The 20744-nt window shown below is 39.5% G+C and overlaps 1 protein-coding gene across 12 annotated transcripts in view; it reads right to left on the bottom strand.

Annotated features, from left to right (window-relative positions):
* ablim3 (actin binding LIM protein family, member 3) overlaps nucleotides 1–20744 on the bottom strand; it is a 52012-nt gene that overhangs the window by 13473 nt on the left and 17795 nt on the right. For all 12 annotated transcript variants that reach the window (XR_004338056.1, XM_032555012.1, XM_032555011.1 and 9 more), the window contains 7 exons: nucleotides 13680–13863; nucleotides 8937–9052; nucleotides 5889–6015; nucleotides 5654–5747; nucleotides 1122–1209; nucleotides 966–1024; nucleotides 800–871 (listed from right to left, as the gene is read on the bottom strand). Coding sequence is in view for 11 of the 12 variants with exons in the window: in XM_032555012.1 (XP_032410903.1) it covers nucleotides 800–871; nucleotides 966–1024; nucleotides 1122–1209; nucleotides 5654–5747; nucleotides 5889–6015; nucleotides 8937–9052; nucleotides 13680–13863 (740 nt within the window). In the remaining variant the exon portion in view is untranslated. The remainder of the gene's footprint in view (nucleotides 1–799; nucleotides 872–965; nucleotides 1025–1121; nucleotides 1210–5653; nucleotides 5748–5888; nucleotides 6016–8936; nucleotides 9053–13679; nucleotides 13864–20744) is intronic.

Here is a 20744-nt window from a genome sequence, read left to right as displayed (position 1 = left end):
GAAGTTCATTTTCCAGTTGGAAAATGAACTTTCTGAGTTCATTTCCAGTTGGAAAATGAACTCAGAACTCAGTACTCAGTCCTCCTCAGCTAAAATGTACTGAGGAGGACTGAGTACAAGCTTTAAAATAGAATTTATTTCACCTGCAAATGCTGCATGACTTTATGTTGGTTGATGACAAAAAAATATACAAAAATGTATTGAAATTTGTTAATATAATGTGAAAGATAAAGAAAAATTTTCAAGGGCATGAAAACTTCTACAAGGCATTGGGAATCTCTGAAATTCAGTCAAGAAGGGATAAACTTCCCTATACTGTCTAACAGAGTTACACTCAACTCAAATTCCCTTTCTTCTCACAATGGAGAAGAAAGGGAATTTCTTCCCTCTCCAGGATTTAGTCCAGGACTTTCTGGACTAAATGTAATACTAAAACACTGTACTGTTTCGGCAACTCCCTGATCTTCAATCAAACTTTGGCACAGCTGAAAAAAAAAAAAAAAAGCTCACGATGCTAAAGACTTTCGAGAACACTTTGATAAAGTGTAAGACTTGGATGCCGGATGAGAAAACAAGCAAAGTGATCAAAACTCTAACACCAAGCAGCCTCACAAGACACTTAAACCATAATCAGATGAGGTAAGACACAGACAGATGAACAGGCCAAGGGAGTAAGGGGCCTTGTGCTTCAGTGCTCAAAAAGCCAACTTTCATAGCTGAATGCCGTTTCTGGGGTAGCAAATGAACTTAAATATGGCTTATATGTGGAACAGTGACTGTAGATTCATTGGTTACTTACACATATAACTCTGCTGGGAGAACCTATGGAGGATCCTGGCGGTGAGATGGAGGTCTCCGACAGGCGTCTGTGCTGTGAGGAAAACACCAATCGAAGAAAGATGAAGACGCAAAGTCAAGTCACATTTTTATCTATCCGAAGCTTTTCGGTGAAAGTCCCAGCTTACCCTGAGTCTTCGCTCTGCCCTTGCAGCCTGCTTGCATAGCGGGTGCCACACCTCACAACCTGACGACAAGGAGGACAGCATGCCGCGCGTTCATCTACACTGGTTATTTCTGAGCGAGCATGCCAGCTGCTTGTGCTGAAGCAGTTGGAGACTCACCTGCCAGGTACATCTCTTCCCCTTCTTTGAACATCGTGTTGCAGCGGGCACATCGAGCGCATGTCGGATGGTAATGCTTCCCTCCTGCCTGAGAGAAAGAGGAGTGACTTGAGCATAAATTATCATAATGAAGTACCTCACAGACTAAGGGGTTAATCTACAAGATGTTGAACCGTCTCGTGCAGGACATTGTATCCATATGTTTTCCCAAAGTGTGTCACCTGACCTCCGGCGACCTCACTGTGTTGAGACATTACTGGAAAGCCTTTTGCTGTTTCATGCTGCAGTCACACCCAAGGAGCAAATTCAACTCTCTCCAAGTTCTTCACAACAGAAATAAAATAATGTTTAATCGAAATGCCTTGAGAAAGCACATCGTCTCCTTTAGCTTTTGTACATTTTAGCGCAATACAGCAAATTTTAATGGGTTTTATTGGGATTTTATGTGACAGACAAATACAACGTAGCGCCTAAAGTTTGGCACATGCACAAGTAATATTTCATAAAACAACCTTTCCCTGCAGTTAAAGTTGCATTTTTTAAAACTGTAAATGAGTTGTATATGCAAATATTATATATATATATATATATATATATATATATATATATATATATATATATATATATATATATATATATATATTTTTTTTTTTTTAACAGTAGCTTCCCTTCAGTCATTCTTCCATTAAGGGTAAACTTGTGGAGTCAAAGCTAATCTGAGGATCTCTGCAATCTTTCCAAAGTTATGATGGACCTCTTGGCTGTTTACATTAGATCACTGCTTACCTTGCCCAACCTCACAGTTCAGATTACTGCCATGTCTTAGTAAACATGCACTTAAGACCATGTGCATGTTTTTCCATTTTTGGTTGAAGAATTGAACGGTCCTCTGTGAGATGCCCAAACTTTGGGATATTGATTTTATAACCAGACCTGTCTACTTACTGTATATTATCTGGTCTTCATGAAGCTTTGCTTTGACTAATGTTCTCCAAGAAACTACTGAGGTAATTACAGAAAAAAGTTGAATTTATATTGAGTCTAAGTTAGACTCAAGCAGTTTGACTTGTTAGGTCAGTTGGATGAATTTGATTTTATCATAGCATATTACCTTAAAAGGCGGTGAATAAAATAGGACCACTACAGTTTGATTTATATTTATGAAAAACGTATGAACTACTTTGTGTTGATCTGTGATAAAAAAAATACTAATAGACACTGAATTATTGGCTGTATTAGGACCAAATGTGAAAAAGTTTAAGCTTGTGATGAATATTTTTGCAGGACAAAACATCTAATTTGATTAAGGACTCAATAATGTGAAGCACCTTGATAAGGGGACCAATATACATACACATGTCGGAGGTGAAGGTGACTTCATGGACCAGATGTGCTTCTGCAGTGCCAATGACTGAGGTGTGGCCACGTCCTCTCACCTCAGTCTTCTCTCACACACTATTCCAGAATTTATTTATAGGAGCATGGCTTAGTGTGTGTGTTGGCGAGTGTGTGAACCAGGTTTTTACATCTTTGTGGGGACCTATTTCTGTCTACATTGTAGGGTTGTGGGGACAAATCCTGGTCCCTCTGAGGGGAAATGCCGTTTTTGTGTTAGGGGTTAGGTATCTAATGGTTTGGGGTAGGGTTAAGGGCAGTGGTTCCCAAAGTGTGGGGCGCTGCAGAGGGGGCGCGGGAAGCGGTACGGATGAATGAAAAAAAAAAAGAAACAGTTACACAAATGTGTTTCACTGTAAATATGGTTTGTAGTGTGCTTTGTTGCAACCTGAAGTGTGAAATAAACTTCAGTGGAGTTTGAAAACAAAATATGTGTATAGGTTTATGTCTGGTTGAACCAGTTGATTTTTTCTTCGTTTTTGGGGGGGATTTTATTGTAATCCATAGGGGGGCCCAGAAAATCTTTGGGAACCACTGGGCTAGGGTAAGGCTGCAGAAAATGAATGGATGTCAATGTAAAGTCCCCACAAGACACGAAAAAACACAACTGTGCGCGTGTGTGTGCTGGGAATATAGCTTTTATGTAATTTCATACCACACAGATTTTTTCTGCTTCTAATAGAGGAGATGACTTTATGTGATCTGCAGGAACAGGAATAGGAACAGGAACAGCGTAAAGCTGGATTCCCAATTGTCTACAAGTTACCAGGGCTAAAGCTGTTTAGGAACTTGGGTTGCTATGAAAGGACAGGCTAGTGGAACACATGCATTACATCCATGTCCTGTTTTCAGAGTGTTCACCGTCATCGGCGAAACTGTGTCAGTTCAACCAGTTTCTAATGATGCACCTATTCTCAGTAGGGGCATTTATAGCCTCCTGAATTTATTGAGAGGCAACGACGTAATGATCCCCTGTCTGCTTCTTACTCTCTCCCTCTCTCTAAGCCTCCACTTTAAAAAAAGAAAACACTGCTCATTAAATACATGGAATCTGGTTTTGAAAAGTTGAACTCAATATCAGGTCAATATTTTGCGGATGAAGCACAATCATTAGCATACACCAATTAGTCTGGGTCTATGGCGTGCAGAAGGGAAAAAGACAAATGCTTAATTACAGGAGTCAAGAAAATTTGAGAACATTAGGATAAATTTAGTAGACTTAACGATGTAGCTTTAACTTTTAGACTCAATTGTCTTTTGTATGGTTAGTCTGGTTTCATTTTTCACAAATTTATTACTGCAAAAACACAACCGACCAAGAGCAACTCCTAAAGGTTCTCCAGCTTTAACATGCAGCTTCAAAGGAAAGGGGGCAAAAACATGCAATACTTTGCAGAAGTTCTCATAACCTTTAACATTTTTTTCTCCCCATTTTGTTATATTACTTGATTGCATTTTATTGGGATTTTAAGTGATAAAGTCACAATGAAGTGAAAGGTTGTATTTCTAGTCTGAAGTGCTTTACGGTTTCTAACAGCTCCACACACGTCCTATCAACTCTGACAGCTTCTACATCAATTCTAAAAAAAACAGCACGATGCAGCCGCCACAATTTTTCACCATATGAGATGCAGTGCTCAAGGTGAACAGCAGTGCTAGTTTTCCGTTACGCTCAATATTTTGAACGTAGCCCAAAAGTTCAATTTTGTTCTTAGCTGACCCTGGACACTTTCTTCCCCATGCCCCAGATGGATTGTGTCAAGCTGCCAAAAAGGGGCTTCCTTCCACCAATCGCTTTTTTTCTGCCCTTTTATTTAAAGACCACTTTTGTGGAGCGAATGATGAACAGCTGTCCTTTTGACACATTCTCCCTGCAGCTCCTCCAGTTACCGTGTTTGTATCTGAATGCTAACAAGCCCCTGAGATACACAGGACAGCAGAATTCATGCTGAATTTAATTCAAATTTGCTGAGTTCTCTTATTTAAGATCATCAATAAGAGGTAATGCCAAACTTTACACATTTGTAGTTGTGAAACAAAACAGAATTGAATGTACTTTTTTTTTTTAAATAGGTATCACGATAAAAAAGGGAAACACCAGCCTTGTCTGATTTTATTTGCAAAAATGTTTTGCTAGAAAGTCGTATTCCATCTACCTCAGAAGGTTACACAACATTGTGTCTGTTTATCACATAAAAATCACAATTAAAGATTTTGTGTAAAGTGACCAAAAAAATATTTAAAAAAGGTTAAGGGGTGTCTGTACTTTTGCAGAGCATTGTAGGGGGAAAAAAAACAACAACAAAAAAGAGAGACTTGCGGATAAAAGCAGACATGTCCTCATGTCTATAAATAGCCCAGAGAGGCTGGCAGTCAGGAACAAAGCACTTCACACCAGCAGTTCTGACAAGCAAGGGACCACAGAGACGACGAGGTGCAGTGTGTTTGTATGTTTTCCTTTTGTCTGACAATTCTGTTAAACCACACATTTTCATGAAAGTTAAAAAAATAACCTCTAGAGATTCCTCCAAAACAATTAATTAGCACCCGTGAATAATGACTTTAATAATTTTTGTCTCTACTATTGTAATAGTTTCTCCCTTACCTTCTTTTTTTATTTTTTCCCAGAGCCCATTTGTTACCGTTCACCCTGTGCTCATTTTCCACTGCAGCCCTCCTTTCAAATGCTGACTACTTTGCCATAAAAGCACAAATGGGGATTTTTATCACAGCAGAAATTGCTCTCAACGTCTGTCTCTCCTTCAGCCATCTTTTCCCCTCCCAAATCTTTTTATAGCTTCCAATTTTCCTCTTCACTTCTTGCAGAATTCGGTGCAACTTTTTACTCCCTCCTGTTTATGCAGGTAGACCTGTTATCTCCTCCAAAAATGTTGGGAGTAGAAATACTGACAGATGAAATGAATTTGATTTATTTTAAGCTATTTATCATCCCTTGATCTTTAACCACCCGCTCGCTAAAGCTCAGCGGAACTTAGTCCAAGCTGAGAATGAAATGCTGCTGTTTAACTCTGTGCTGATTGCACCAAGTTCATACCTTTAATCTCTCTGTTTGGATTTCAATTCTTTCTTTCTTTCTTTCTTTTTTTTTTTTGCATCAGTTCATGCTCCAATCTCACCTCCAGAACCCGTCCGCTGATGTATCTGTAACACGTTTCACATTTCACTCCGTACTGGGCGTGGTAATCCGCTTCACAGTACGGCGCTCCATCCCTGCAACACAGAAAACATAAAAGGCGCTTCTTCATTTTCTGAACCGAAATGCACAACCCATCTTGCTCTGGCCCTAAGAGGGAAACTGGATATGGAGGAAGCGGCTGAAAATGCAGCGTCGCCCTGTCTCTACGCACTCACTTGCTGATGTATTCCCCCGTGAGAACCATGTTGCACGTCCGACATCTGAAGCAGCTGACGTGCCACTGTTTCTCCAGTGCCAGGAGAGACTGACCCTGTTTGATTTCTGCTCCACACCCAGCACAGTCTGGAAAAAGAGGAAGACGAGATAAAACAGATGAATAGGGACAAAAAAAATGAGAAACGAGGTGAGCGAGCTTTAGCTGTGAAAACAACTTTCCTTCGACACTTCCTGTGTCTTGTTTTTCATTTCAACATTCTCCCACATTAAAGCATATTGGCCATTTAGTTGCCCTGGGGCGTTTGTCCCAGCAGGTGTGACCACTGCAGACTGGGTAAGGAAAGGAGACGGGACAGCTCAGAGCTTGCAAATGATGCATGGCTGCACAGCTAAAAAAAATGAAATGAGGTCAGTGCTTCCCATTTGTTTCCATTTGGAAGACACTTTGCTCGGCTTAACCTTTTCTGACCCAGCCTACTGCCTCAAAGAGAAGTCCCAGCATCACCAAGAACTGCATGACTCTGCCTTTTTAGCCTACAAACAATCAGCCAAACTTTGAATTTTACTCACTCAGGCTTTTATATCCACAAAAATCTTCGCGGTGTTGTCACTAAAGTATAAAGAGCTAATTCGATGTCATTCTGGAAGTGCGGGCACAACATTTTATATTTAGGAACTGTACACATTCTGCATTACCAAGTGAATTAAATCCTGTAACAATTATGGATGGTTGAATCAAGGAATTCTGATGATTTTCAGCCTGACTGGCCCTGACCAGTGACCATGTTGACAGCAACATTTTCTGCTCTAAAAGATACAAATTTAGAGGAAAAACACTCAATGCAACAACAAACAGAGTTGTATGGTTCAAAGTGCTCATTTCTACAGACTTTTATGCACATGCACACTTTCTTTCCGATTAAAGTAAAATGCAGAAAACAAGGCAGTTTCACCATATGACTTACGAACTGCACAGGTAAAAACAGGAACAAATCTTATTCTGGCCAACAGCTGAAGCTTTCCATAAATAAGTACAGCAACACCTCATCTGTCAATCATGGCGGCTCTTCTACTATCACGCTGGGACGAATACCCATATGCTGCACAGGGCTGCCCTGGCATTTATTGCTGATTTACTGCAGTTGCTAAATTAACGTGGAAGCAAACCTCCATAAAAAAAAAGAAAAAAGATCAATTTATAGGACGGGTCAGGAAAGAAATTACAGAGTGAATAAGGAGGAGGATATAAAACAAAGTTCCCCAACAGGCCAGGGACAATGAAGGACTTTAACTATGTGGGTATCATAAACCATCATGCAGTAAAACTAAACTGTATTTTTAACTTTTATACAAATAAAATATATATATGTATTATTGTATCTCATGATTTGGTCTAGCTACAGGAACCTTCATGTACCTGTTCCTAGGAATGAAAAGAAGGTACATCTGTCTTGGTAATTCTCTATCCTGAAAGAAATGAACTTAGCTATTGATGCTAAGTTTTTTTTTCCCCTAATTTAGCTAATCGAGTGCCTGTCAAATCACTCATTGGGCCTCTCCTGTTGATCTGGCAGGGAAGACTCCATGTTCTTATAGTGATTACTTTAAGCTCCTTATGTTCTTGCCATGTTTTCTTTTCTTTCCATAGAGGATATACTTCCACATGACCTTCAAAAACAGGATTTGTTCCTCTCCACTCTCACTTCTATCAAGTTAACAACTCGATGCTAGATTAAGACTGAAAAGCAACAACAGAAATCTGTTTGTAATGTCTTCTATTTGCTTTTTTGTCTCTTAATAAAGCTAATTCTGTTCATGTGTAATTATTTGATGTGATGAATGAACAAACATTTAACATCCAATTTACAGGACAAACCGTTTCTTCATATCCCGATGCAGCAATGTTTTCTTCTATTCATTCTTTCAATAGATAATTTTACGCAACTTATCATTAAACAATGGCTAAATTGGACTGTATAGTATTGGAGGTAAAAATTGACTTGACTGTCTGAACTTGGACATTTTAGTGGTTTGTACTGACACAAGCTGAAGTGATGCAAATTTATTTGGGGAGAAAAAAAAAGTTAAACCCGTTTGTTAAACCTCACTGTAAATGGTGCTATTCTGAACATTTCTTTTTTTTTTTTTATTGAATATGATTCTCCCAAATCAGCTAAATTTGCAATACTAATTACATGAAAACTTTTCTTTTTTTTTTATTATATTGTTGCTATCTTGTTTTGTGTTGTGACGAAACAAGGAGGATTTATTTCATGTGTAGCAAAGCTCATATCCACACAGTAATTTTTCAAGGGAACGCTTCCTAAAACAACCGCTTTGCATTTTATAAGTGTAGTTGAACGACTGTGGTGCAAAGCAAGTTATATTATCTTTTTTCATAAAATTCAAGCCATTTAAAAAAAAAAAAAAAAAAAAAAAAAGTGGTTCATTTTTATTGTTTGCACTTCTCACTCACAGTGTTCCCTCATAAGGCAGAGCGATAAACACTGTACCTGGGGAGCTGTTTGCCTTTTGTTTGTCTAAATGGAGCAATCTGGGAGACACTGTATCCATTCCTACTTCACCATCTGCTTAAACCGCGCAAACTGCGAGAGGCAGTGTGCCGTCCGCCTGCCACATTTAAACAATTCATCATCAGTGACTGTCACGCTATTGCGTGTTCTTAAATATTCCCTTTCTTGCCTTTTGCCCAACCAGGCAAACTGCGAGCCTTTCCTAATTCGAAGGGACAGGAAAGAGCAAGTCCAAGTGCTGCAGAGCACAAGTGTGGAACAAAGATCTAAGCTTCTCCGCTCGCCAAGTGTCGGCAATACAAAATAAACGTTGCATTTGTTGAATGACTGTGAGCTGCCAGATCAACAGGAGAGGCCCGATGAGTGATTTGACAGGAACTTGATTAGCTAAGTTAGAAAAAAAAAAGAAGAAAAAAAAGGGATCTTTCAAACCCGGGGTGTTTGGATGGAGCAGACTGCAGCGCCTGGTGGGCCTAAACGGAACAGACAGAGCAAGGCGGACGCTCAACTCACGGCTCGGCCCGTGGATCTTGATGGGCTCATTTGACTTGACAAGTGTGTGGGAGCACTGCTGGCACACGCAGTCCTTTCCGCTGAACGTCACCCTGTCTCCGATTGGGAAGGGTTTGCTGAGGGGAATGAGAGGGAAAAAAAAGAAGTGAAGATTAGAGGTTAAATAATAGCAGATTATTAAATAGTTAAATTAAATAGATTACAAAAGCATAATATGCTTAGAGGTATCAAACATTTACAGCACTGAGTACAGCATACATGGTCACAAAAAATTGCCGGCCGCTGACGGGAAGCTGACACCATGCTGAACACAGCCTGGCGTCTTTAGCGGAGCTGAAAATGCGTTTGCAAACAGTTGTGACGACGGGTTAATAGGAGGTTGATTGTGACGGGAGCACCTGGCTTCTCTGTGATTAAAGAGGCGATAATGTGACGCTGCCACGGGCTTCAGGAAAAAAGGGAAAGCTGGTTCTGTCGCCAAGAACAAAACTTATTAGGGAGGACTGCGTGGAGCGCATGCTAATCCTAAACACCCATTTCTCGCACAGTCTACAGTAGCTGTCTGGATTACCCCGCTTTACTCACTCCCCACACATCTGTTACCACTACGTCTCTGTTTATGGCTCTAAGCTATGCCGTAATAAATCAGCGTAAAGACACGCACATGTGTATGGGGCCTAACAACATGACAGCGAGACAAGGTCCATAAAATCCTTTTTCTATTGCATGTTTGAACTCCCTTTCTTCTCCCGCACAAGGAGACACGTTTCTTTGATTTCTTTATGACTGGATGGGATGAAAGAATGAATGGGGAGCTAAAAGGCTTAAGGAAGGCTGTTTAAAATACACAGACGACAGTAATCGTTTTACTTCCCTGCCGAGTCCTAGAGCCGAAGCCAAGGCCCCGAAGGGAGGCTTAAGTCTCCTGCAGGGCTTGCGGAGATGTTTACAGGCAAGCCTGGCAAAAACCTACCATCTATTGTACACAATAGTGGAGTTTTTCTTTTTGGAACATTGTGGCATTCACCTCCATTTTTTTTTCTTCTGTTCTTTTTACATCTACTCTAAAATGGAAAACTTTCATGCATAAAACAGAAAGGAACAAACAAGCAAAGAGGCCAGTTGAACCAGCAGGGATATTCCAGAACACAAATTATTCAACAAAGATCTCGGTAAACAGGAAAAAAACCCAAAAACGACCGTACACAAGCTTTAGCTGTTCGTATCTCAAGGTTAACCAGCAGTTACAAAACTTTAAATAACATTTGGTCATTTTTTAAAAATTTAGTTTAAGATCAGTCCAGCTGGATGAAATGTGAGTACAACTGTGAAAGCCCTGAAAAGGTTTGGCCTAATCGATTACATTGTTGCTTTTGCTGTATTTAAGCGTCATTTAACCTGCTGCAACCTGATACACCTCCCATGTCTCATGTCTCAAATCTAACAAGCTTCCTTGCCGATGCTGGAGAAAAATGTCCCCACGCTGCCAACATTGTTAGTCAATCTACTGATGGTGTGTTCAGGGTGACGTACAGTGTTTTCTGCTACACGTGCGTTTTTTTGTGCGTGGGTCAAAAAGTTCAATTACACCACTTCGTTCCACATTCGTGTCTATGTTATTACAACTACGTCCAATCCTTCCAGACATAAACCAACAAGCTAAAGTAAAACTACAACCATCTGATTTTGATCCCCACAGCCTCTTTCTTGGGCTTTTATTTTTATCTGCTCTATCACTGTAGTCCAGACATGGCTCATGTCTGAGCGTTTCACCGAAAACTTCTCAGTATCTACTCCAGCTTAAGAACTAACTCTGCTGCGATGGTGCAGAAAAGTCCGTCTATGACCTTGTCTTTACCTGCGTTACTTTTGCTCCCTCAAGACTCTCCTGCCTCGTCAGCCTTTCTCAGCATTTTAAAAATTTACCTTATTACATATTTAATGGAGAGCACTTTTTTTTTCCATTTTTTTCCCTTAACCACAAAGAGCGAAGTTATTTCTGGTATTTTAAGACGATCCCAGTAGCTTTGATCACTGGCGCTTTTGAAGAACGTTAGCACTGAAAAGTAGCAGTGGCACAATAGTGAAGTTGCACAGAAGCAGTTTTTGGTGCAGTGGAGTGTAGCGGGTGAGAACACAATGATAGTAATACTGGGGATAATCACAGGGAGCGGAGGAGGGTGCAAGTAGAGTTGGTGAGCACAGTAACAGCGGGAAAAAAATGTCGACCCGGCGGCTTCAACGTCGTCTCTTCCAGTTCGCTGTTCTCGTTTGCGACACAAACATGCCCTGTCACCACCAGAGCTGCTCCACTGACTGTCGCTGGTCGCTTCGTGGCGGTTGTCCTCCCCCCCTCCTTTGACCACAGCTGGCAGGCTCGAGCGGCAATGTCAAACAGATCTCTGACAAGAGGAAAACACCAGTCGCCTGGAGGGAGGAAACTGAAGACCACCTAACGCAAAACCTATCGCGCTTCAAAACAGACTTGAGTGGTTTTATGCGAGTAGGGAGAAAGACAGATAGCTACAAATCTGAAATGCAAGCTGAGCTTTTAATTGACTTCTATGTGGTATGACACGAGGACCCAAGCCTGATGACGACTGTTTGTTTTGGAGAGGAAAGAGACGTCCTATTTTTGGTTTATCTAACTGCATGGCACGAATGATTCAATCTGAATCACGTAACAGCTAAAAAAATAAAAATAAATAAAAATACATCTCAAGCTCTCCAGTCATTTGGTTGTTTGAAATTTGCTTTAATGATTAAAGCCTCTAAAATTAGTCACCCTTCTTCTACTGCCTGACTTCCAAAAGGAAGGACTGTTTGGTCATGAGATGCAAACCCCTGACTCATGGCAAAAGAGAAGAAAATTTACTTTTTAATGCCTCAACAATACATCCCCTGTTCTTCTATTATATCTCAGGCAGCTGATTAATTCCTCCAGATCAGACACACAATACTAAAGCAGGAAAATGATGAGCACATGGCAAATGTTTTCCTCACATAATTAAAAAATATCTAAAAAAAAAAGTATTCATACTGATTTACTTTTTTCACATATTTTCAAGTTACAGCCACACATTTCCATGTATTTTATTTGAATTTGATGTAACTCAGTGGAATTCAAAAGGGCTTTATTTAACCCAAAGAGAAAGTTATTTCTGTAAGAAATGTCATCCAAGTATCTTCACAAAGTCAGTGTGGATGGTGATGCTGGTGGCAGGAAGGACTGAAGACTGCTGCAGTATGGCAGTCTTATGATCCTCATGACATGCCAACAGCTAAATTCTTGGGCAGCAAGGATGATATTTCACAGCAACTTGGCCTGGATGACACCATGAGTTATTGCCAAGCACTGCTAATCCACTTTGTTTGCTTTTGCAGCTTCTCTTTAAATCTCTGCCTTGCTGTATGGTTAGAAAGCTGGGCAGAAACGTCAGTGTCAGAGATCTAATCCTTGACAATTATGACTGATGATGAAAAGATGGTTTGAACTTCCATATTCTCTCTCTGCTCTTCGGTCCTGCTCTTCATCCATGAGCTCTCTCCCAAATCTCACCTTCTTTGAGATTTGGGGCAGAGTTCAGGTATTATAACCTGAACTCTGGTTATAAACGTTTTAAAATGCTAATCAGCTGCTCCCAGTTGTAAAAACAACACCTTGTTGCCAAGTATCTAAAAGTAAAAAGGTAAGAGCAAAATTTCTTCCAGCTGCACAACATCCAAAGCCAAATGGAATACCATGCAATGCCTCAATCTGAAAAAATAAAAATAAAAAAATAGCAAAAGTTTACAAAAAGAACAAAATCAGAAGTAAGTAAGAGGACAGAGCTACTCCCACAAGCTAGAATTAATAAATAGACCATCAAAGAGAACTGTTTGGAAGAAAAACAGTATTTTACAAAAAAAACCCCTAAAAAATCTAAAAAATTATGGTGTGCATTTTTTCTCCATGCTCAAATAATAAAAAAAATATCAAAATCTCTGAACATAAAGTGGAGTACTTTCACAAATTTGTGCAATTCACAAAGCTGGTCTTTATGGAAGAAAAACAATTAAAATTGTTTTTTCGTAATGCAAAATATTTTGTGAAGTGTAGAAAATATCCATACACTCGACCCTAAACACCTCTTCCCCAGTTTGAAACAAGGTGGTGTCAGAATCATGCTGGGGGCTTGATTTTCATTTAGTGGAGAAGCTGGACAGATTTGATGGGAAGATGGATGGAGCTAAATAATATGGCAAAGTAAGTCTCTAAAATGGTAAGTAACATATTTTGTATCTCAGATATTTTGATGCTTTCAAATTTTCCGGGACCAAGTTATCATTGTAATTTAGAACTGGGTGTACATATGGTGTTTCTGGCTTGCTAATTCTGGGCATCACTTTTTTTTTATTTTAAACCCAAGTAATCTTAAAATTAATGAAATAATTATGCAAGATTTTTAAAAGTTCTAACGTTTCGTCAAAGAAGCTCTAATTATGAATGAGTACACATTATTTCTTTGAGAGACAAGGCAGCATAAGAGAATGTGTCTTTACTACCTTAAGTACTTTACTGAATGTTAGCCCAACACATAAAAAAAAGACCCTCAGTGGGAAATTTAAGCAAAAACACAGCCACGTTCAAAAGCATAGCTCCAACATTTAAGAAATAAAGTTTCCCTTAACGAGCCAAGACAGTTGGTATTCTAAGGGGAAGCACATCCGGTATGGCTGTGAAGTGAAACGGTCACTGCATACCTGCACATACTGCAGACGAAGCACTTGGGGTGGTACGTGCGTCCCAGAGCGGACACCACCTCTCCTGTGATGAAGTTGCCGCAGCGGTCGCAGCGTGTGCCGTATAAACGCTGGTAGTCTGCCGTGCAAATGTACTCGCCCTTCTTCTGGAAGAAGCCAGATCGTGCCAGGTCACAGTTACACACTGAGGGAGATAAGAATCGGCAGAAAGTCAGACACCTAAATCGGCAAAGCAAATGGAGGACAAAAACAGAACAAAAAAAGGGAAATTGAGCAATTCTATTTTTAGGATTTCACTGGTTGTCTGTCGTCCTCTGTCCTGCGCATATTGCATGTCTTTACACGTGGCTGATAAGGAAGTTATTCCATTCCAGAGACCAGCGAGCCAATTTGTTCTGATGGGATTATAATGATATAATCAGTGGGAAACTTATTTGGTTCGGAACAATGAAAGGAGTCAAAACAGTAAACAAGGACCAAAATTGCACTAAATACTGCTGAGAAAGACAAAGAAAACACGGGGGACACAAAGGGTGAACGCTCAGCTCCTGTATGCATATATTACACTGTATATTCAGAGCAGAACGAGTTCGATTCCTTTTCTTTGAAACTGAGAGTGACTTCCAAGTGGGTGTGACTCACTGTACAGCTTGGAGGCATATTCACAGATTAGTGTTTGCTGGTATCATTTTCACCACACGTGTGGTTTACCACCCATAAGCAGCACTGATGTGGATACGGTTGGATATATCTGTTTAAGAAAAAAAAAAAATCATTTTGTGTAAGTGATTTTTTAAATTTTTGCCTTGTACTTAGGAATTATAGGTTTGACCTTGCAGCAGCTCTGTAATTATCCCACAGCTACTATTATCATGCAACTTTGAACTCTGTCATAATGGACGAATAAATACGTTCAATAAAAATGTAAAAAATTTGATTTTTTGGGATCTTTTAAAAAGAAAAAAGATGCCAATCAAAATAGTCCAACAACTCGTTAGTTTAGTGCGATTCAGGATTAGAATGTTAGAAAAAGAAACTCAAACAGGAGCTCAATTTTTTCAGATTATCCATCTCCTGTTAGACTGGTGACAGTTAAAAATTTTTTTTAATCATATTGTTTATAAAAGGTACATACTGCAGCTTTAAGTACATGTAGACTAACATAAATTTATCCTCCTAACTGATAGCACCCAGATGTTGTGGAGAATGTATTGGCTGCCAGAGTCGACTGTTTTTTAGTGGTTGCGAGCAGGCAGAGTTCACACACACACACACACACACACACACCCCCACACCCCTACACCCCCCCTACATATAAAATCCTCCAAAGAGGTTACATTTAATCTTAAGCTGTTCATGAGAGGATCATATTGACTTAATGGTGTAATAAAAGATCAGTGGGGGGCTTGCTTAAAAACAAAAATAATCTCATCTCGCTCAAGAGAAAAGAAACACATAAATCCACCCAGTGATTAGACGGCGCTGCTCACATGCAGAGTTGGGATGATGAAAAGGGACACAAGCTAAAGAGCAGTGACAGCGGCTCGTTCTCTTTTTTTTTTCTTTTTCTAACAGTTCTATAGATTCAGGCACAGTAGGTACAGAAATGCTAAAAACTTTGATTGGGGAGAGGCATATGGAAGAACAGAGCTGAATCACTCCATAAAAATTTGCGTGTGCTAGCACCGACCACATTTCCGAAACCGCTGAACAATGGCGCAGAGATTCAAAAAGTGCCCGTGCTGCATTTTCAGCCAGACCCATTCACGGTCTCACCAAGAACCAAAATCATAGGCTACTTAATCCCTTTCCAGGAAATGGTATGAGCGGGTAAATATTTCCTCATCTATAAAGCCCTTTTCAAAGCTGATGTGTCCTAGAAAGACAGTCAGTTTGCAGAAACAGTGTTGTTTTTTTTTTCTCTGTTCCTTCTCGTTCTCTTTTTTACTTGCCCTCTCTCCCACACCTCTCAAAACAATATGATTTTCAGTTTCTCCTTAAATTGGCTTGGAAATGAGTGGCATACGGTCAATTAGCATAATATATTGACGGCATTAGCATATGGACGCCAGGCCAAATCACATCTGGCTGCCTCAATCTGTTCAATCTGGATTGGAGGAGCTGAAAAGAGGGTCCACCTGTTGTCTAATCACCGTGTTTTCCTCTAACTGGGTGATTGGCTGGATGTATTGTAAGGGACATCCCCTTTGCTCGGTTGCCAGGAGGATGTAAACCTTCCACGGTTACCCTAGAGACAGCTGGGTCCCAGTCTGACTGATGTGGCGGTGGTAGTGTGGGCGGCACATTTAAAGGGGGTGGGGTGGAATAGAAGGCATTGAAGGCCTAAGTTTTGTCTTTAGCTGTAAGGAGATGCAAAAATACGCAGATGTACATATGTATAAAACACATATACAAATTGTTTAAAATTGAACTTGACTTTTGAGCATTAATTTGATCTTTTAAAATCGTCTTTTCAGTTGTTGAACTCTTCTCGCCATTTTACAAAGCATTTATTTATTTTTTTTTTTTTTACACACAGATTGATAAATAAATAAATACCTAAACTTTCAGGGTACTCCCTGATTTTGCATTTCAAAGACTCACATTTCCAAATATGTGTGTCAATGTCCAGACCATTTTTAAAAACAATGTTTTATTATTCACGCTCAATTTGCTTTTAAGTGTTATGCAAAAAGCTCAAAAAAATGTCTGCACAAAATCCAATTCATCAGCTAAACCACAGTTGCATATAAACCTACACATAATTACTTGAACAATGGCGTAAGTGAGATGTGATGCAAGCTTATATTTCTGCTCCCTGACTGTTTAATATATAAAAAAAAGATCACACTGTGCTGCTAGACAATTTTACAAAGTTTCTGCAAACATAGGTAATTGTACTTTTTATGAACTACAATGCAAACAAAAGATATTTTTAATAAATTTCCAACTTTCACTCACACCTTCCTTCCCACCAGACTAGGTTCAATTCAGACCACAGAATAAAAATTGCTGTGTCTCAAAGTTATCTACTCAGTTGTAGAGTTTGCAGCTTTTAGCTTGGATCAGCGCCTCAGTCAGCTATGTCAGTGTTATAGGTGTTGTGTTATTTCAAAAATCTGAAAAAATAAAATATAGCAGCTTGGATCAGTGACCAGTTTGCAGGAAAGCAGTTGGCAGCAGCAACATGAAAAAAACCCCTCACTTTTCCTAACTCAATCTATATGTAAACTCCAGATCTATGGCACAAAAGGAGAGTGCCTACACATGAATGTCACTGGCCCCACAAAAGCCACGTCTAACATGGCCTGTATCAATAGTTCTCCATTAGGTTTAATGAGCTGTGAAATAAGTGCTTCATGAAAATGTGGTTTAAGCTGGCTAATTTATTTTAAATGGACTGAATTTTACAAAGTGCTTTCCTAGTCCTGTTGACCACTCTCAGCGCTTTACATTATAGACCCACTTTTATCCGTTTACAATTCCAGATGCATTCAGACACACAATTCATAAAGTCACCATGCTAACGCATCACTTATCTTTAATCTTACTTTATTTTCACTGACTCTACTCTTGTGTTTTTTGTTTTCTCTATACTTATTGATTTGCAGTTATGTATTGATTTGTGATGCTGTTTCTACTTTTTAATTTCTGATACATACTTCAAGCACATTGTGTATATCAATTGACATGAAATGTGTCTGGTACATAAAATATACTTGATCTACATTTAATTAGATCCTATTGCACTACCAACTGTGTCCTCTTTATATTGATATTTTAAAATCTAAAGGTCATTTTCATAGTAACAATTTTAATTTATTGACTCAGTATAACATGATTTTCAGCTCATTTGTTCACCTCACACGCTCTGTGAAAATAAACTTGTTCTTGTTGCAAAAACAGTTTATCTCATAAACTTCAAATATTGACATTTTATCTTACACCTCAAGCTTGCTTTAGCAAAAAAACAATTTCATAATCAGATTTTATAGCATTGGATCTTAAGCTAATATTTTTCAAAGCTATTAGTTCATATTTTCATTTAATTACTGATTCAAGATTAAGTCTTGAGCTCAACCTTGCCTTTATATCGTCACTGAAATCACAAGTGTTTTTTGTTGTAACATTTTCAGTACAGTTATCTCTAGTCAATGCCATCTTTTAAGTATCTCAATCATTTCCTTTTAGGAGAACTACAACACATTTATTTTTACACGAGTACCTGGAAGCTTGACTCTTAAATAAGAGCGATTCAAAGCATAGAGGAGTCTGACTTTCTGCTTTCTTGTTATGAAGTAACTGAGGTGTAATTCTAAGCTACACTATTGTAAAATTGATTTTTAACAGTTAAAGAGAACAAATTTTAGCTTAGCCTCCCAGATGGGGAAAGTACTTCACACAATAGCTAAAGATGGGTAAAAACTTTTATCCTTTATTAAATTAAATTATTTTCTTTTAAGACCTAGAATAAACACACATGCTGAAAGACAAACAAATATGTGAAAGTAGAGAATTTCTTCTTGCTGAGGTTCATGAGGGATATTTGGTGCGAGCCAGTTGTGTTGAACAAGCAACTTTTACATCTTTTGAAACGTATCAAACCTCCATAAAAACTTTCTAGAGGGGGCCACCCATTTTGAAATGTGCTTTCTTTGGAAGTACTCTGAGTTCAGTCATGACCATCAAGCAGAGGCTTTAAAATGTATCCCTCCACATGTTGGTTGCCAGCACTGTGGGTGGAACAGGGACAAGGTTGGATGCTCTTTGCTGCTGCAAGTTTGCTTTGCTCCTTAGAGAAAGAGGTTTGCTACAACCACACAACCAGCACCGCACGCTGTGGACAACTACCCATAAAAATAGCAGCTCATATTAGACTGAGTCTGATCTGTTTTATTGTTCCATGAATATGATTTACCATGTCTCTACTTGAGAATATCTGCTGTCAAAAGCTTTCTAATGTAGATGTCCTCCATAGATGTTTATTCTTAAGAAGAGCGAGATTGTGTCTTATGGATTTGTAGCAGAATCAGCTTTGCAGGATTGAACTACATCAAAGAGCTAATTTAATCTAAATTACTCTTTTTTGGCAGTGCAGGAAGTTACAATCTAGAGATCATAAATCTACTGATTAGACGTCAGCACGTAGACTGCTGTGGTCATTAGGACTGCGCTGATTAGGCATCCACAGGGGGTCTGCCTGATTGGGTATTTATCTCCAGCCAACAGACGCAATTAAAATTCTCCTCTCCACGTCGGCCCAGGCCGGGACCCTAAATTAGTCCTGACACCTCCGGTCACTCCTCCTCTTCCCTTTCTGTCTTTTCCGTTTCAAGACAGCTTCCAAACCTTTGAGGCCCTGAACAAGGTCTCTACTTTATCTCCCTATTTGCACCAATGCAGGGCTGCACCTCAAAGCAGCCTTCTTTCCTCAAACATCCTCAACTCTCTGTATGTGTGACACTTAATGGACATGCTTTGTACAGCTCATAAAAGGAACCCTGTCCTCTGTTCTCATTGAGGCAAAGCTCTCAGCAACATGCCGATTTCCAAAGCTTTTTATCTGCGTAAGACAGACAACCTGAGACAATTCATCAAAGGGTTATGTAGCCTACGTAGTGGGGGCAAGTTGCACAGAGGAAAGCACTCACCTATTCACCTTCTCATTTGTGCTACAAAGGCCGGGTGCTCACGCAGCCTCGTTCTGTGCCCCAGATCTTAGTCTTGGTGACAGGAGGAAACACTTTGAGAGTAAATAATGTGTTTGCTCAAGTTATGCCAAGTCGCAGGGTGAAGAAGTGGTCACAAGAGAGAAAAAAAAAAGTTTATAGCCCAACTGAAGTTGCTTAATGAGGCCAAAATATGTGTAAACTTTCCGATCTTTGGAACTTGTTCGCCATTTGGTTAAAGGGGTTAGCATGTTAATGAGGTTGAACTAAACCTGGCCAATTTTACTTCCTATGAATTTTATAAATATCCAAAGGAAAATATAGAGCTACATGATATGAAAAACCCCCATTAATTTGTGAATGTTTTACTGAATATGTTGCTATGGTGGTGATGTTGTTTAGCACACATTTTCCTCACTCTTTTCTTAATTTTCCCATTACTATATCCACATCAATCCTCTTAAGCATTAAGATTGTGCTCACATAGAGGCTTGGCAAATTAAACACAATATTTTAGGCAATTCTTTCTCAACATAATACATCAAAGTTTGTGGTTTTACCATGACAAATGTGGACATATTCAAGAGGTTTGCATTAAGTAAAAGGTTTGCATTAAGTAAAGCATCTCAATCAATTTGTTATCTTTGTTATATATATGTTTTTAAAAAAGGACACAATGAAAAAAAAATCTGGCAGGCATCCCAAGCAGCTACCATGACTACACAATAACAGAAACAGCATGGTTGCTATACAGGAATTTGAAGTGAAATGTAGCTAGCAACATAAACGAAAAATATGGACGACAGACAGGTTCTCCCATGTATTTGGCTGCTATTAATGCCAGAGACAGATGGTTGCCCAGAAGAGTCCCCTCATATGAGGAAACCACACTTGCTGTTGAGGCCTTCAGCTTCCAACCTTCATAAGACTGATAAGAGAGTCAGCTGAGGGGAAAAGTGAGAATGAGATCATAGACGTACAGAGATACCACTGTGGAGCTATAGCTCTTTTAAAAAGGCAATGATGATGTTTTAGTTTGATGCACACAAGCGATTCCGAGAGGGACTGTATTTGTTTGTCTAACACAGTGGGGGACTGTCACATTATAATTGCCCCTGTTCGTTCTCACCTAAGCGCCTCCAGCTCAACCCTGCGTACGCACACCGACACATTTCCAGGCAATTTGTAGGACTTCAGCATGTAAAAGCCTTTAAGGAAGGTGAAGCTCGGGAGCCACAAGCAGAGAAATAATCCCTGTCATCTCAGCTGAAGCCATGGGAGTCGCCAGGGAAAAGAGCTGCTTCCAGTCGAGCTCCCTTTTCCCTCTGCCAGAATCTCTCCCTAGCAACCACACTTTGGTGTGGTGATTGGACCAGTGTACCAGCGGTTGCTATAG

The sequence above is a fragment of the Xiphophorus hellerii genome, chromosome 23 (assembly GCF_003331165.1).
Source record: "Xiphophorus hellerii strain 12219 chromosome 23, Xiphophorus_hellerii-4.1, whole genome shotgun sequence".
Taxonomy (NCBI): Eukaryota; Metazoa; Chordata; class Actinopteri; order Cyprinodontiformes; family Poeciliidae; genus Xiphophorus; species Xiphophorus hellerii.
This window is presented reverse-complemented; position numbering and strand designations above follow the sequence as displayed.